This window comes from Myripristis murdjan, chromosome 6 (genome assembly GCF_902150065.1).
Source record: "Myripristis murdjan chromosome 6, fMyrMur1.1, whole genome shotgun sequence".
NCBI classification, from domain to species: domain Eukaryota; kingdom Metazoa; phylum Chordata; class Actinopteri; order Holocentriformes; family Holocentridae; genus Myripristis; species Myripristis murdjan.
In genome coordinates this window covers 33,734,292-33,752,536 of record NC_043985.1, presented here as the reverse complement: position 1 = coordinate 33,752,536, position 18,245 = coordinate 33,734,292, and the positions used below count along the sequence as shown (strand labels likewise).

General features: G+C 42.3%; 1 protein-coding gene across 1 annotated transcript; it reads right to left on the bottom strand.

Annotated features, from left to right (window-relative positions):
- Nucleotides 1–1,551: 1,551 nt before the first annotated feature.
- Nucleotides 1,552–14,075, bottom strand: dld (deltaD). The gene is made up of 14 exons (XM_030054439.1): nucleotides 13,942–14,075; nucleotides 11,507–11,582; nucleotides 10,326–10,405; nucleotides 9,834–9,902; nucleotides 9,337–9,406; nucleotides 8,140–8,240; nucleotides 6,804–6,947; nucleotides 6,455–6,556; nucleotides 6,062–6,252; nucleotides 5,227–5,397; nucleotides 4,888–5,077; nucleotides 3,955–4,092; nucleotides 3,691–3,780; nucleotides 1,552–2,660 (listed from the first exon to the last, which is right to left on the bottom strand). The coding sequence occupies exons 1-14, from the start codon at nucleotides 13,978–13,980 to the stop codon at nucleotides 2,595–2,597; spliced, it is 1,527 nt and encodes a 508-aa protein (XP_029910299.1). The 5' UTR covers nucleotides 13,981–14,075; the 3' UTR covers nucleotides 1,552–2,594.
- Nucleotides 14,076–18,245: the final 4,170 nt, after the last annotated feature.

The window sequence follows — 18,245 nt, the reverse complement described above, 5'->3', positions numbered from 1 at the left end:
ACTCCGTATGAAGAGCAGCCGCAGACACCGGGAGATCACAACTGCCAAAACACGCTGTACTCCATATTGTTGATTTTTGTCACTTTTCCTTTTCAGATCCCTCTGACTCCCTCACATCAGCGGTGTGTGTGACGCTGTCCTCCACCTCAGTTTATTTTTAAAGTGGAAATCCTCAGTTTGACTAACAAATGATCATCAGGTTCATTTTAAGAAAAATAAGTGAAACTCTCCAGTGTATTGGCAGCTCAAATGGATGTGGGTCAGTGCCTTCACGTTCCCATCCATCAGGCCCGGACTGTACATCGGGAGAACCGGGAGATTTCCCGAAGCGCCGTCCTGTCACTGGCCTGGTGGCCTGCGCGTGTTTTTTTTTTTTTTTTTAGACAGGTCGCCGGCCAGGCCAATCAGCTTTTTTTTTTTTTTTTTTTTTTTTTTTTAAGTCAGAGAGACAGGCCAGGCCAATCAGAGGCCACCAACCTGTGAAGAGATCAAGACGTGATTGGTTTGTTTTGATTAACACCCGCCCCAACACTCCCAGTCCGTTGTAAACAGGCAGCATGTTGAGGAGGGGGTGTCGTGACTCGCGTGTGTGTCTGAATGTGGAGGAGAGGAGAGGAGAGGAGAGGAGAGGAGAGGAGAGGAGAGGAGAGGAGAGGAGAGGAGAGGAGAGGAGAGGAGGCGGAAGCAGTGGCGGTTCTGCCTATGTTGCCGTCCAAGGCGAAATTACTGGCTTGTATGGCAAGCCGTTTGAGCATATATTCAGATATTTTTAGTGACACTAGTGAGGCCAAAAATATTTACTAGTGTCACATCCCCAAGCTCACATATTCATTCACAAGATTCACTTAAGAGCTGAAGTTTATTATCACCTTTAAGTCTCTGTGGATCTGAAATGTGTCTGATAGAGAAAAGGTTAAAATGCTGACATGTAGGCTACTTTACCACACATTTGCATTTTTGGTCTTCCAGAAGAGTATACCCAGTACTCTTCTAAAGAACTGGAAGTAATGGCTTTTACCTCCTTGATTGCTAAACGCCACCCAGTTCTTACCTGGAAATCCACACCAGCTCCGTCCAGCACACAGTGGACTGAGGAGGTTATGTCCTTTTTGAAAGTTGAGAAAATTAGATATTCAAGAAGGGGAAACCTGAACAAATTTACAATAAATGGCAACCGTTTATGGATTTCTTTGTGACAATGTAACCCCTCCCCACACTCTTTTTTCTTTTGTTTTGTTTATTTATTCATTTTTTTTCTTATGTTTATGTGACCAGTTTAATAGCTTAATTATACAGACTGTCTAAATACTTTCTCTCACTGTATTGTCTATGGTTTTCTTTTTTGTTTGTTTGTTTGTTGTACCCGTTCTTTGTTCTTACAAATTTAAATCTGATGGTGTATACGAACACGTCTACTGCTGTCACCAATGTGTCCTGATATATGTAAGTGCCTTTGTTATCACTGTATACACATTAATAAAAAATAAGAAGCAAAAAAAAAAAATGCTGACAGGATCTGAATGTCCCAAATTACACACAGTTAGTCTGTTCTTTTCAGCCGTTACTGTATTTATTGGTTTTAGTGATGATAAGCAAGAACGCATCAGAGCAGACAAACAGAGACGTGATCAGAGCAGGAATCCTCCAAACCCGCGAGCCACAAGCCACCAGCCGGGACGCTCACCTGCCAGGCGACCACACCTGAGACGCTTAATAAACAGGATGTGGTCGATATTACAAACCCTGAACCAGGTGAGACGTCTTGAGCAGATTCCACATGAGGAAGTATGAACATATTTTTTTTTTTTTTTTTTTTTATCCTGGTTCGATGTCCAGTAAAAACTAAGTGCTGTTCCAGAGGCTGTAACTCTGCCAAGAGGAAAACATCTGACAGGAAACACAATCTGCTGAAACTTTAGCCATGGAAACGGTTTAATTTAACGACGCTGAAAATCAGCACCAAATATCGGCCACCAGCAGCTTGAAACCAACAGAAAAAAGAAAAGGAAAGAAAATAAAAAAACAAAAACAAAGGAAAACGTCTTTATTTGCCTCCAAAACCTGCATGAGTTTAACTCCGTGCTGGCTGCTGATTGGTGGGAATTCCCTTCTCTGATCACGTTTCACACAAACCAGAAGATTCTGAGCTGAGCCCTGATGTTCACACTGTAAAAAAAAAAAAAAAAAAAAAAGAAAGAAATGTACACACCTTCCTCCCTTCAGCGAGACAAGCTGCACCACCCAGCCTACAACTATAAACATATCATATATTATATATTTATAAAGGTGTGTTACCGTCAGGGCTCTTTGCAGCTGCTACAGAGAGAGAGCGAGGCCTCCTGTTCTCCTGTGGATCTGAACCGCAGCGACACAACAAAACACTGATCTGAAGTCAGTATTTACCACCCAAACCCCTTTTATTCATTCACTGAGAACATTTAAATAACATAAGAACTAGATGTGGTACAGGTTGGTGTGTAAAGTATACAGAGGAGTCCAGGTGGGGCGCGGGGCGAGGGGGGGCGAGGTGGGGGGGGGGGGGGGTCCTGGACTCGGCAGGTATGTACACCGACGTGCCACAGCCGCCCCGCCCCTCAGAAGTTGATGGCTTTGCCGAAGGAGGCGGCCAGGTTGGCTTCTCTGAACGCCTCGGACACCGTCTGAGGATGAGGAGACAGCACAGGGTCAGAACACACACACACACACACACACACACGGGTCTACACTAACTTTTCCCCAAAGAGTACGAAAAGTTCGAGTGACACTGTGACGGTTTTCTTAGTTTGGAGGAAGATTTTTTTTATAATTTATTTCTTTGTGATTTGCTTGTTTCTGGGGTGCCAGGTTGTCGGGTTGCAAGCCTGACAAAGTTGCTTGTATTGTTTTTTTGTCTTAGTCACAGTCAGAAATAAAAAATAAAATTAAATTAAAAAAAAAACACAAAGGATGTTCCAGTATTAAACCCAACAACCTAAAAGAAAAACTAATGGCAAGTGTGCAATTAAGGAAATCCAACACATTTTTTCCCAAATAAGAGAAATATATATATATATATATATTTACACAATACAAACTCAAAATGCAACTCAAGGTGTATTTTTTTTTTCACACAAAAAACACCAGTCTTTTCAGTCCTTTCTTCTCTTGATTTGAGTTTACTACGGAGTCCCAGGAGGGTCAATAACCATCGTGTTACCTGACAACACTTTTCCACACCTGTTCCCTCTGAGCTGTGTGTCTACCTCCACTCAGCACAGGCGGTCATGTGATTAACGAAAGGAAACTCAAACACATTTTCAGATCAAGAGACGCCCAAGGATTGTGAAGGAACACCAAAAGAAAAAAAAATAATAATAATAATAATAAAAATCTCGCTGTGACCCTTCAGGACCTCTGTAGTTTAACATTTTATTACATACATATTTTATGTGTGTGTGTGCTGCTGTTTCCTATTAAGAGCTTTCTGACGGTAAACCTGTGGGAGGCTTTTATTGTGAAGCAGCTTGAGGAAATGCTATGTCTGACAGATATGTGGGTCTGTTCTGTCAGCTGACCGGTGGCTGCTGTGCTCATAAATTATTTTTCCAGTTTGCAGGTCATTTTTCTGGTTTTAGGGTGAAAAAAAAAACACCTTTTTTAGCTGTGTGTGTGTGTGTGTGTGTGTGTGTGTGTGTGTGTGTGTGTACGTACAGGATGGGCGTGGCAGACTCGGGCGACGTCCTCACAGGAGGCTCCGTACTCCATAGCCAGCGCTGCTTCGTTGATCATCTCTCCTGCCCCCTGCAGGAGGAAACAGGAACATCAGGATCGCAGCAGGATGAGTTACCTTTGTCTTTTTTCTCTCATTTCAAAACCATGACTGTTGACTTCAGGAACCACGGCTGCAGAGGTCAGACAGTGTGTGTGTGTGTGTGTGTGTGTGTGTGTGTGTGTGTGTGTGACGGAGGCTCTTACAGATCCCAGGATGTGTGCGCCCAGCATGCGGTCCGTCTCCTTGTGGCTCAGGATCTTCACCAGGCCGTCCGTGTCGGCGTTGGTCTTGGCTCGGCTGTTGGCGGCGAACGGGAACTTGCCCACCTTGTACGGGACGCCCTGCGGAGGGGAGGGGGCTCAGCGTCACCAACAGAGAGCTCAACATACCGAACGTGCTGAGCAACGTTTCCACGGAGACGATACGGACAGTCAAACATCTGTGTGTTCGTACGGTCAGGCGATTATGAGGGGATCCAAAAATTCACCTGCAGATTTTACCCTCCTGTATGTCACCTCTCAGTGTTTCCAACAGGACTAAAAGAAAGTGTAAAATCATGAAATATAATAATATAATAATATTATAATAAAATATATACATAAAATATAATAACTTCATTATATCTACTCATTTTCATTGACCCATGGTGAACACAGTCCAACAGCGACATCTGCTGGACAAACTCAGTATTGCAACCAACGAGGAGCCAGGTATTTTAGTGGCATTTAGGAACAGTGCGATTTAAAGGCATAGTTCACCCAAAAAAGAAAAACAAACAGTACACTGGGGGTGCAACAGTTCCAGAAACCCACAGTTTGGGTTTGTTTTGTACATCAGAGGAAAAATGTATTCTCTGTATCTCTGTATTTTGTCCTGATTGCAAAAATAACTGGTTCATTCAGTGATAAAGAATAATTTTCCAACAAGCATGAATCAGTTGTGTTTTCCGGTGTTTTAACATGCAGAGACTGAATCATTCAAATGAAGCTGAAAACTAAAATACTGATACTTTATATTGATATTGTGTTCCATCCCTAATAGACAGACTGACCTTGTGGGACTGCGACCAAAAAATACCCTCCTCTAAACATAACAGCCCCTCACACTCACACACACACACACACACACACACACACCTCCTCTTTGAGCTGCTCCTCGGTCTTGCCCACCCAGGCCACCTCGGGGTGTGTGTAGATGACCGAGGGGACACAGTTGTAGTCGATGTGCACGGCGCCGCCCGCCATGCCCTCCACACAGATGATGCCCTCGTCCTCGGCCTTGTGGGCCAACATGGGGCCGGCGACCACGTCCCCGATCGCATAGATACTGAGAGAGAGAGAGAGAGAGAGAGAGAGAGAGATTAAATACTTTGTCGGATGAACGTTGAGTTTTTATGCAGATTATGTTGTGAGATTCATCAGAAACATGGGGTGTGTGTGTGTGTGTGTGTGTGTGTGTGTGTGAGTGAGACTCACCTGGGCACTTTGGTCTGGAAGCGGTTGTTGATGGGGATGCGCCCCCTGTTGTCCAGCTCGATGCCCACCGTCTCCAGGCCCAGGTTCTGGGTGAAAGGTCGTCTGCCGATACAAACCAGCAGCACGTCGCACGTCAGCGTCTCGCCCTTCCCTCCGGCCGCCGCCTCCACTCTGCACGCGCACACACACACACACACACACACACACACACACACACACACACACACACACACACAGTTAGACCTCTTACCTTTCAACCTTACAGGTCTACAGTTTTCAGTGTTTCTGATTCATAACTCGTCTCCAGGAGTTTGTTTATTCAGGTCTGTTTTTTCCCTAAAATTAAATGTGCCACTTTCTGCTGCACTGAAAGGCTGAATGAACAGGAACCCCTTAAAAAAAAAAAAAAAAAAAACCCTGGTAATCACAGTAATAGATTTTAATGAGTTCTCATTTTACAAGATTAAAGAGAAACAGCTTTCCATGCTTCTGTTTCATGAGTTTGGAGATCTGCAGTGAACAGCCTCAGCTGTTCTGTTTGTGATGTATTTTGTGAAAACACCCGTTTCCTCCTGAGTGTTTGTGTGTTTGAGTCTCTGCAGACTCTCAGTCTGATTCAGCTGCAGCCAACTGGGGAACTGGAACAGAACTGGACTTAAAGGATCAGAAACACTGAGACGTTAAACTGATCTGGATGCTGTTTGAGGGACGGAGATGCAGACGGTTAGAGGTGGAACTAAAGGACAGGACTTGCAGACCTTCCCAGGCAGGACACACAACCAGAAAGACTTTACTGATCCCCAGGGGAACCTGGGTAACATGTGGAAACACTCACGCCACGTCGATCTTGCCGTCGGGCCGCTTGGTGGCGCCCATGACTTTGGTGCTGAGCTTGAACTTGACGCCCTGCTTCTGCAGGATGCGCTGGAAGTTCTTGGAGATCTCCATGTCGATGCCCATGCCGCCCACGTGACCCAGGAACTCCACCGCCGTGACCTTGGAGCCCAGACGCTGCCACACCGAGCCCTGCACCACACACACACACACACACACACACACACACGTCTGACTGACAGAAATATACCAGCCCTGCACGACACACACACACATATCTGACTGATGGAAATAAATACATATTCTATAACTGACTGCACTGTGTCTGTGTACACTGTGTCAGCCTCCATCCAATAAAACATAAATAAATAAATAAATAAATGAATAAACCGACCAGCTCGACTCCGATGACGCCGGCTCCGATGACGATGAGCTCCTCGGGAACCTTCTTCAGCGACAGAGCGCCCGTCGACGACACGACGGTCTCCTCATCAATCTGCAAAACACAAAATTCAACTGACTCATTTACAAACTCTTTAATTTTACTAAGAGACACTTTACTTGTGCCAAAATGATTCGATTATTCAAATAAGTCAACAGCAACAATGGAATTACAGTCAACTAAAACACACATGCTCCTGCAGCAAAACGACATGTTAAACCAACAGGAGAAAAAACACACGAGCAGCTCTTCTGGTCCTGATCCTGATCCTGAACGCGTCCCGAGTTAAAACGAGCCGTACCTGGATCCCGGGGAAGGGCGTGACCTCGGAGCCCGTGGCGATGAGGATGTTCTTGGTGTTGATGACCTGCTCGCTGCCGTCGGCAGACGTGGCCGTCACCTGGTTCTTCCCCGTCACCCTCCCAAAGCCGTTCACGTGGGTCACCTGAGACATCACACTGTCAGCACCGGCCTCACACACACACCTGTAGAAGCTGCATCAGCCCTCAGTACTGATGCTGAGACTGGCTCATCAGTTAACCCTCTGAACCCCAAGCAGTTTTGGGGCGTTTTCTGCTCCCCTCACATTTTGGCTCACTGTGGGCTTGTTTTTCACTGCAATTACAAGTGCTGCACCTCTATGGAAACAGCACAGCTGTGGCTATCACGTGAAGCCATTCAAAAATGTCTTTCACATAGTATGAAAGAGTTATAGTGCCATAAATAATAAAAAAATAAAAAAGGCAAACTGATTTTTTTTGATAATTTATTTTACAAAAATCGAGAAAAACTGGAATAAATGTACAGAACATTTTTTCAGGTGCCCACAAGTGTCACTGATTCAGGGAAAAAAAAGTAGGGCTTCACATGATGTATTATTTTCCAACCTGTATAAACTTAGGCGTTTTTACTGCCTTGAGCCCTTCCATGTTACTACTGCTGCCTACACACTGAAATTCAGTGAATTTTTGTCACACGACTGTTGGGCTCACCTGAATCAATCAAGATGTCTCAGATCCGCTGAAGACCGCAGAATTTTCTGTTTTTTGAATGATCTGGATTGAGTAAACGACTATTTTTTGGCGAATTGTTGAATGAAGCATGTATAATAAAATGATTTGAATGAAAAATCACTTTTTTAGCCTTAGTTTCGTCCTTTTTTCTACCGCTAAACCGAAGTCGGACATGTTGCATTCAGGGACCGTCAGAAAATTCAAATTCCGACGAAAAAACAGGTTTTTAAAGCTTCCAGCTATGATAAACGGTTGAATTTTGGCGATTTTTTAAAAAATACATGTCTTTCTATCCCGCCGGTGGGTTTGGGGTTCAGGGGGTTAAATACTAAAATAATCCACTGAAATAATTATAATAATTTGATCCAGCCAGTCTTCCTTTCCTCCACTCATATCTTTATAAAAATAATCTTTTGTGTTTTTGGCTGCTGGTCAGACGGAGGGAGACGTCACTTTGAGCTCTGATCGTTTCCCAGCAGACTTTTTATTTTTCACACTTTTTAAACTAAACGGCTGCTCTGTTTTGAAGACGTGTGAACCGTCTTCTGCTCCCTTCCTGAACATCTTCCAGTGTGGCATGCAGGCGAGGTTAAAAAAAAAAAAAAAAAAAAAAAAAGGCCTCACCTTGTTCTGTTTGAATAGATGTGCGATTCCCCCGGTCAGCGCTTTGACCGCCCCGCTCTTCTGAGACATCATCTTCTCCAAGTTCAACGTGATGCCAGAGACTGAGGGAGGGAGGGAGGGAGAGAGAGAGAAAGAGAGAGAGAGAGAGAGAGAAGAGAGAGAGAGAGAGAGACGGGGGGTTATTCAAGTTCAGCACACAAAGCAGTGAAAACATCCGGCACATTATTTGGCAGATTTTCACTCCCACTGATTGGTGCCTGCCAAAGCCTTCTGATGGAGGCTGACATGGATCATAAAATGAAATAAAACACACTCAACAATACGTGCTTGAAATTTCCTAACAGAGAAAACTTCACTGTCCTCACAAACAGCTGAAAGGAACACAGAGAACGTCTCTCGTCTCGAGGCCACAAAAGTTCATGAAAGTCACCAAACGACCAAACAACCATGGAGATATTTACATAAGAGAGAGAAAAAATATTACTGTGTTTGTGTCGTTTCCACCTGACAGCAGCAGAACGTTAAAGTCGCTCTGCGGTCATTTAAGCCCCTAAAATACCATCTCTTACCATCAATATCACATATTTCTAAGTTTGTTTCCATGAAAAAACATCACTCCGTGCCTTAAATGTCACTCTAAATCTAGCCCTCATTAAAAATGCGCAGAACTTTGAAGAAGAAGAAAAGCACATTTTTGAGTGGAAGAAATGCAAAGAAGAAATGTGAAGAAGAAATGCCCCGGACCTGCTGTGAGATGGGAAGCACAACCACCAAAGTCAAGAATCTGTTTTTTTTTTTTTTTTTTTTTTAAAGATTCAAACAGAATAACCAAATTGTTAACAAGAGAAAAGTGGCAGTAAGATGTGAGTGGCTGACCAGGACGTCAAATATCCACCTGTCTTTTTTTTTAGCTCATTAAAATCAATGGATAAATCATGGAGGCTAATGAAAAATAGTAGAATTTAAATATGATTTCAGTCTCTACCAAAACTACTTTCCTATAAAATTTCACAATAACTTTTAGTGAGGCACAGACGAGCTCGCTGCAGGTGCTTTGACTGCTGCTTCATATTTGGTTGTATTGATCAGTAAATATATATATGTTTTGTTTTCCGCTCCAGTGGGCGTGGCTTTTCCAGTGAGAGGAGTCGAGCCCCGCCTCCCTACGTCCTGTGAAATCCCAGTTTAACTTCTTACTTTCGATGCCTCTGCTTTCGAAGTCCTTGCCGTGAGCCATGTGGTAAAGGTAGGAGTTGTTCAGCAGAGCCTGCGGAGACAAAACACCAACATCGGTTTTTCATTTTTCTGCTCAAAACACACAGAACATTAGTGAGCCACCAGAAACATAAACCCTTCTCTAATTGTCAGCTGCACTGGACCAAAAATAAACAGCTCCTAGTTAATTATCAGGAAATGTTTTTGTCTCCTATTGAATTTTATGAGCTTCTTACAAGAGTTTCATTCCTATATGATGCATCCGCTCATCAAAACAAAGCGACCACCTCCGACTGATAATGATGCCTTTCATAAAACTAAAGCACATCACACATTATCATTATTATAATTATAATTATCGTTAATGTCAGGAGTAACCGTCAGAGCTTCGCTAACAAAAGTAGTTGAGAAGAAAATCAACCATGTGGCTAAAATAATCTCACATGAGCGTCTCACATGATCAGAGAAAAGGTTTTTACCTTGGACGGGATGCAGCCGACATTCAGGCACGTCCCGCCCAGAGTGGCGTTCTTCTCAACACACACTGTCTGTTAGAGGGGGAGGAAAAAAATCTGCTGTAAACATGACAGAAACAACATCTCATTTTTCAACAAAAACACAAATACCACACGTTATCTATTACACTTCAAATAAACTCTAATATTTTAGGGTTTTTCAAACTTTGACATGTTTCGGGTTAGGGTTAGGGTGAAGTGACCCTAATACTGAAGAATATTTTGGTTTGCATTAAGAATGAAACTGTTGAGAGATTATTTTTGAACACTAATAAATAGTGAGAATAAAAGTGGTGAGATTAAAACAAAATGTTAAAATAATCATGTATACTTTTTGGTACTCCTGGAAAAAACATTATTAAAACTAGTCGGCATTTTGCTGAGGACGCCCTGACGAGCCTTCAGGGACCCCGCCTTGAAAGCCTCGACATGCCGGCGGCGTGACGGGGAGCTCACCTTAAAGCCGAGCTGGGCGGCTTTGATGGCGGCGACGTAGCCGCCTGGCCCGGAGCCCACCACCGTGACGTCGGCATCGACTGCAGGGAGGAAACACACCGCAAACTTATCATCACAGCAGCTCGAGGAGAGATAACACACCGCTCTGCTAAAGGACAGAGAGGCTCCTGGTACAACAACAGGGCCACGGGGCCACGGGGCCACAGAGGAGCAGAGCCACGGGGCCACGGGGCCTCAATCTGCAGGGAAAGCAGAGCGCTGCACTGAGCTGCTCGACTAAACCTAAAGCCCCAATTAGAGATAACTGGTATCACGACACTGGTGATCAAGTGGCTTTGTGAGGCCGGGCTCTCCTCTGAGCTGTGTGTGTGTGTGTGTGTGTGTGTGTGTGTGTGTGTGTGTGTGTGTGTGGGCCGCTTGGTCATGTGACTTGGTCACGTGTGCCTGCCGCCTACTTCACTCAGGAGGAACAAACTGTCATCATGGAGCGCTATGAGGAGGACAAAGAAATTATTCCCGTGGCCAGAGAAGAACGCTGACAGAAAACTGCGGCTCATGTTAATTTGTAATTAATTATCTTCCAGTTTATTTCTATTCATTAAACAATACACTGCATTTAGGACTGACACTATCCTATAACAGATGTTAATCACTGTAGTTTTTGTCAACATCAAGAGAAATAAATTTAATTGATATAATATAGGAACTTGGCAGAAAATAAGGACCAAGCATAAAAAAAAAAAAAAATCACACAAAGTGGTATGTAGCTGCTATGGCTGATTATTCTGGTATTTTGTGGATGATATTCAGAGTAAAATTTTAAGGGGTATTAGACAAATCAAGACACAGCCTGATTTGATTTTTTTTTTTTTTTTTTTTTTTTTCAAATAATTGTAATTATACAAAAAAAAATGGGAACCTGGTCATTCTTATATTGCCAGCAGCTAATGAGAAGATTCAATGTGGACTCACACCCAGGGAGCCAGACAACACTACAGCAAAGATTATTTTTCCTTTCTGCCAGGGTTACGGTTAAATTGTCTTCAGGTATCAAGACTCGTGGAAATTCACTGGTCTTGGTATCGACTACTGCACAGCCCGAGGCCAGAGTACAGGTGATGCACAGGTAACAGGCTGCTAATGAGAACAAGGTGATTAGGGCTCATAAATCGTCTGCTTACTTGCTGCTTTGTCAGCGTACGTTCTGACGGACACGACTGAAGCACCGTGGAGCTTGCAGGGGAGGTGGTGGCCCCGCTGTGGGATCAAAACACACACACACACACACACACACAAAAGACATGTTAAGACACCAGGCAGCAAACTGGATGATTTACAGTGGCTTTGCTAACATTAGCCTTACAAGCAAACTGAAAGTCGAGCACTGCCGGCATCAAATCACATCGGTGGTCTGCCAAAATTTGATTCCCATAAAAAAATAATGTTTTTCCCTGAAGCTGTGCCTTCCTAAAAGCAGGGAAGTAGAAAAAAAATCATATATATTTCAGATTGTTTTCCCGTGTTCGGCTGCTGCATATGATAAAAGCAAATTTTAAAAACAATTCCCAAGATTAAGAGAATTAAACAAACAAGCTCGGTCCCGATAAACACAGCTCTCCGTTTGTGATATCTCGAGTTTCCTCCACCGTGATTTCATGGAGCCGCGGCCAAAACAACACATGCCAAGGACATGAGGAGGACACGCTGCCGGGGAAGCACATTTTAAACCGGGCCAGGCGATATACTGGTATTACACTGGTGCTGCACTATGAAACCAGGTATCATCTGGGATTCTGGATATGATAATATGACGTCTTATCCTGGTTTTAAAAGCTGGTTTACAGTAACAGGATGCAGTTTTCTGTTGTTTTCCCTGATTGGTCATCACAGCCACATTACTGATGTTGGTTTATAGATAGATAGATAGATAGATAGATACTTTATTCATCCCGCAGGAAATTCACATTTTTTCAGCAGTATCCACAGATTACAGATTAAGTAAATAAAAAATAAAAAATAAAAATAAAAATAAAGAATAAGATCTAAGTACAACAGAATAAGATCTAAGTACAACCCAGTGTGCAAAAAAAAAATAAAATAAAAAATAAATGTATAAAATGTGCATAGAGGTAGGTCAATGTGCAAATTTAGAAGAAATATACAGTATACACATGATAAATAGCAGTAAGCAATATAAACACTATAAACAAGGATTATAAAAAGATAGAAATATGAACAATTTAAACAGAAGTATTAACAGTTTAAACAGCACAGTTTATCACTAATCTCTCAGGATAACCCCGACTGTCATCCCTGAGACACTGTCACAATATCAATATCCAGGTATTCCTGTGAATATCGCCCAAACACCCACCAACATCACATTATGTCTTCCAAAACAGACTTACACCTCAGGACAGGTGTGAGCTTCATTCCCACATGTTGTCAGTGGTTTGGGTTTGAGTCTGAGACCATGTGTTTATCTCCTGATTCAATACTATCACAGTACTTTGGTTCTGATTTAATCTGTATTGCAGTAATGTGCAGTACACACAGTGTGTATGACATCCACTGCACATTGACCTACCTCTATGCACATTTTATACACCCATGCACACGGTTTTTTCTGTTTTTTTTGTTGCACATTGCGTTTTGCACACTTGGGTTATACTTAGGTTATTCTGTTGTACTCAGATCTTATTCTTTATTTCTGTTTTTTTATGTACTTAATCTGTAATCTGTGGATACTGCTGAAGAAAATGTGAATTTCCTGCGGGATGAATAAAGTATCTACCTACCTACCTACCTACCTGCCTGCCTGGCTGCTCAGACGCCGGTCAGGTAGCAGGTAAACACGGCTTTCATCACCCAGCTGAGGGAGGTGTCATGGTTCCGTCTTCTCTTAGTGACACAGTTTGTTTCTGGTTCATGGCGACGAGCCACCAGCGGCCGGGCCGGTGACATAAACCGAGCCACGGGTTGGGTAACACCGCTAACTAGCACGGCTAGCTAGAAACCACACGCCAGGCTTCACTCACAACATCGGGTGAATGTAAACCTGCCTTGCTCATCGGCAAAATTCAACGCCACAAACTTGAGTCGACACGATTTCTGAACATTTACAAGACGCTTTTCAATTCGGCGGTGCAATAATCCAGCCAGCAGCGTCTCTGTGTGACTTTGAGCCGGTTTTGCAGGAGGTGCCGAGGCTCTCCGTGTGCGGACAGTGAAGGTGTTATACCTGGGAGAGACTGCGGAGCGACACGGTCACATGTGTAAAGGTCGCTAGTTTAATAAAAACAGGAGCTTTTCGGCGGAAGGTGTGAACGCCGACTTCACCTCAGGAACCTGTAGATTAAATAAAAACCTCACGTCATGTTTTACGAGGCTGGTTTGTTGGCCGATAAGCACGGCAGCGTTAATCTGCTGTATTTCTGAGTGGAGCTCCGGCGCCTGTTAGCTAACCCTAACCCAGCGAGCCGCAAGGCCCCGGGCAGCGGCGGCGCGACGGGACGCTGTTAACCCGGGCAGCTCGGGTCAAACAGCGGCTGGCTGCTGCTCGGGGCCGGGCCGGGCCACAGGGGCCGGCCGGCGGTGAGCGGAGAGGCGTCCTTACCGTCGCCAAAGTGCGATATAACTGGTTCCAGCTCTGCATGTTGTGAGTGTGTGTCCCGTCGCAGGATCAGTCACCTACAGCAGGCCGACCAGCCAAGGACTCCCAGCACTGCGCAGGCGCACTACCAATCCGGGAAAAACACGCCACACTGTCGCCGCTATATGACGTAAACATTTTTTTTTTTTTCCAATAATTTAAAAAACATAAATGCAGATTTACAAAGCTTGTCCACAATATCACTGCCTTTCTTTTCATGTGAATTTAAAGAATATATAAAGAATATCAAACTTATAAACACTAAAAAAAAAAAAAAGTAATAAACTGTCAACCTGCACTGTGACTCTTTAAAGAGGAATAACTGATGTGTGGATAGATAGATAGATAGATAGATAGATAGATAGATAGATAGATAGATAGATAGATAGATACTTTATTCATCCCGCAGGAAATTCACAGTTTTTCAGCAGTATCCACAGATTACAGATTAAATAAAATAAAAAAGATTAAAAAAAAAAAAATAAAGAATAAGATCTAAGTAGCCTACAGCAGAATAAGATCTGAGTACAACCCAGTGTGCAAAAAGCAATGTGCAACAAAAAAAAAGAAGAAAAAACCGTGTTCATGGGTGTATAAAATGTGCATAGAGGTAGGTCAATGTGCAAATTTAGAAGAAATATACAGTATACACATGATAAATAGCAGTAAGCAATATAAACACTATAAACAAGGATTATAAAAAAAAATAGAAATATGAATGTGCTGTTTTTATTCTCTAGTGATTTTTTTTTTTTTTATTAATGGAGTCTATTTTTCCCAGTGATGTTTTGTATTAGAATAATTATTTATTCAGTATTTTTTCTTTGTAAATCATAATGTTGAGCACATGTCTGAAATGTTTGCATATTTGTGTTTTCAATAAAGATTTATGAAAAAAAATCTTATTCTGGCAAAAAGTAGTTAAACACAAAAAGTATGTGCATTCTCAGTCGTTACAATCGTATAATTTAATCTTAAAATATTTTAAAATAATTATCGTTTTCCTTTTCTTTACATTTGTTGTATTTTTTCAAAATTTTATGTATTTTCTTTGTCATCTCACTTACTTTCATTCTGTTAAGTTATGTCTGTATCATACAGGCCACTTCTGCCTTTGTCTGCATGTTGAATGTATTTTGAAAGCTGAGTCAGTAACATTTATTTTAAAATATTCCAATGTTACAGACAAACAAACAATAAACAAATAGATATTCCATGGTTACTAATGACAAAAACAAAACAAAAAAAAACATGTTAAATGTGACACCGGCTGAAGCACACAGCTGTAACGTTACCTCAGTGTGTGTGCAGTGTGTGTGCAGTGTGTGTGTCTTTAAGAGCCCAAACTGACCAGTATCCTGACATAATCACCATGATGTATTAAACAAAGCAGATATGCTAATGAAGTTATTATGCAAATGAGGTCATTAATAAAGCCAAGCCAATTTAAAAAATCAATTAACAAGTATTTACATCTACATCAGAAAGCATGTGTGGAGGGGATATTATAGTACATAGAGGGGTATTATAATTCATTATATTATAATTAAAGACATTAAAGAGTAAAAGTGTTTAGGGAGCTAATTACAGGTAATGAAATATATATTAAAAAAACACAATCAGACAAACAAAACTGCCAGTGAACCCAACTAAAAAAAAAAAAAAAAAAGTAACTCCCCCCTCAGGTTGGGTGATATATTGATTTCTTATCAATATTGTGATCTGGGACTTCAGATCCTGTAATATCAAGAAGTGGCATTAAGTGTCTTCTTCTGTTTTAAATTCTGCGTTACTGTGAAGGGACGCAGTTTCCTGAACTTATCAGACTGTTCCAGCTTTTTTTTATTTTATCATTATTATCATTATTATAATTATTATTATTTGTCTTTACCTGCTCGGTCATTATATTCAGTCCTACATTACTTTCTCACACTGAGGTATTTGGTCAAAGATGTGGTGATATTTAATTTTGTCCAAATCGCCCAGCACTGCTTCCCTCAATTTTAAACAATTTACCAAATACATGTTATAGAGATCTGGCCAATAAAAACTGCTGTTGTGACGTTTCATCCCTCGCACACTGAGGGAGGCGGGGCGGCTGAGATCTGACAAGTTTCAGCTGTGAAACTCAAACCTTTCCCACAGCGACATGACAACACGATCTGCTCTGTGATTTTTATCTTGGCTTCACAGAACGAGGCTCAGAGCCGGACCTCAGGGGCCGAGGGGGCCTCAGGGACCTCAGGGGCCCCACTGGCGTGTCCTCACATGGCCCCAGCCTGCAGGTTGACCCACACACCACTAGAGGGCGTCATCAGCGCCACACAGAGAGCCTCCCTGTATGATCCAGCATGAACACAGAGCAGTCACACGTCACCTGCCCAGAAAAACCTATAGATTATGGTATTTTATTTTATATTACATTATAATGATGAGATGAGTGCAGTTGCAACACATCCCATGTAATAATAATTTAAAGAAAAAAGAATTTGGCTGGTGAAAAGTAAGTAAAGCTTTATTTATGCTGCACACACAGTTACAAAGTGCTTCACATGTGTAGAAATTACAGAGAAATACACAGAAATACAAATTACATAAATATATCCTTTACAAAAAGAACACAGACAAAAAAAAATAAGTAAAAAAAAAAAAGTAAGTGACTGCAGTGGTCTTTACCTTTAACAATTAAATGTATTGTGTTGATTTATTTAATTTGTATATGCCTTTGATGAGTGATTGATTGATTGATTGATTGATTGTATTTGACTGATTAAATAATACAGCACACACATGAGCAGGTACAGCACAACAAAATTAGTCAGGATAACACAATAAAGTCTCATGACTCATGACTACGGGATGATATATGTACATTGTGTATGTGTGCATTGTTTTCATATATAATCTGTATACCATGTCAATGATTTTGATTGATCTATAGTGGTGATGTCACTGCCTGTCTCACTATATAAACCCCATTCTTCTCATGTTGGTGTAAAATGGTAAAACATATGTCAGATTGTTTGATGAGGATCTCGTCTGTAAAATCTTTAATTGATAATTTTGCTGGAGCAACACACCGGCCATACGGTGTGTGTGTGTGTGTGTGTGTGTGCTGATCCTGTCACACACATTATTCTGTTTTCAGCCTCTGAAAGTGTGAAGTTGTTTTTTGTTTTTTTTTCTCCAGTCAGGACCGTGCTGCTCCTCCATCCTGCTTTCGTTCCCCACCTCCCTTTGCCAAACACTCATGCATTATGCAGGCGCTGGGCTGCAAAAACAGATGAATTATTGAGCCGTGTTCACCGGCCGCTGCTGTTTTCATGGTGTTATAATGATCTGTTACTGTCCGACTCGCTCGCACGCCAACAACCTGACGCTCTCTGAGGGAAACCTGATCACAGAGGACAGGAGACGGACGGGACGGGACAGGGCCGAGGCGTCCCGGGACAGAGACCACAGTGTTGTGATTACACATGTTACTGAAGCACCAGGACCATGGATCCTGTGGATTTGAACCACATGATCCACCGTGTGAGTCAGACACCTCTGGACATACAGAAGTGAAAATGCTATCGAACGTCTTGTCTCAGTCTGTGTAAGTCAGAAAAAGTAGATTTTGCCGAAAATGTTGGAGTGTTCCTTTAAAGCCACGGCCTTCTGTCTTCTCTCTACGTCTAGTTTACATTTCCCACAGTCACTCTGCAACATTTCACTTTAATTAGATTTTTCCCCCACATTTTAACATTGACAGAGTCAGCAGTGCTTCATCTGCAAGGGTGGACGATCAGGAAAAAAAAAAATTAATTTAAAGTCTCCATGAAACGACCTCACATGACCTCAACGTCCTGCAAACAGAGCATCTTAAACAGTGACATCATCCTGCACCAGTGGCTGCAAATTAAAAGTTCAACCAGTAAAACCTTTAAACATCCTCTCTCATCCACCTGTCCCTTCAAAATAAAAGTGTCTCTCTCTCCCAAACTGATTTCCTGTTAGTTTGCACCGGTGAATGATCCTTCCCCGAACCGCCGTGCCCTCAAACTTCCTGTTTCAGCCGAAATACATCAAATCAAAACAATGCAAAGTGAAGAAAAACTCATCATTTAGAGAGCAGAGCATCATTTAGTCCCATTGAACACTGCTCATTTGACTCTGTTTGGCTCTGCGTCGCCCCCTGGAGGTGGAGAATATCTCCCTACATAACTTATTTCCCTTTGGAGCCCTGTATGCACAAACTGCATCGTGACAGGAGGCAACATTTGAAT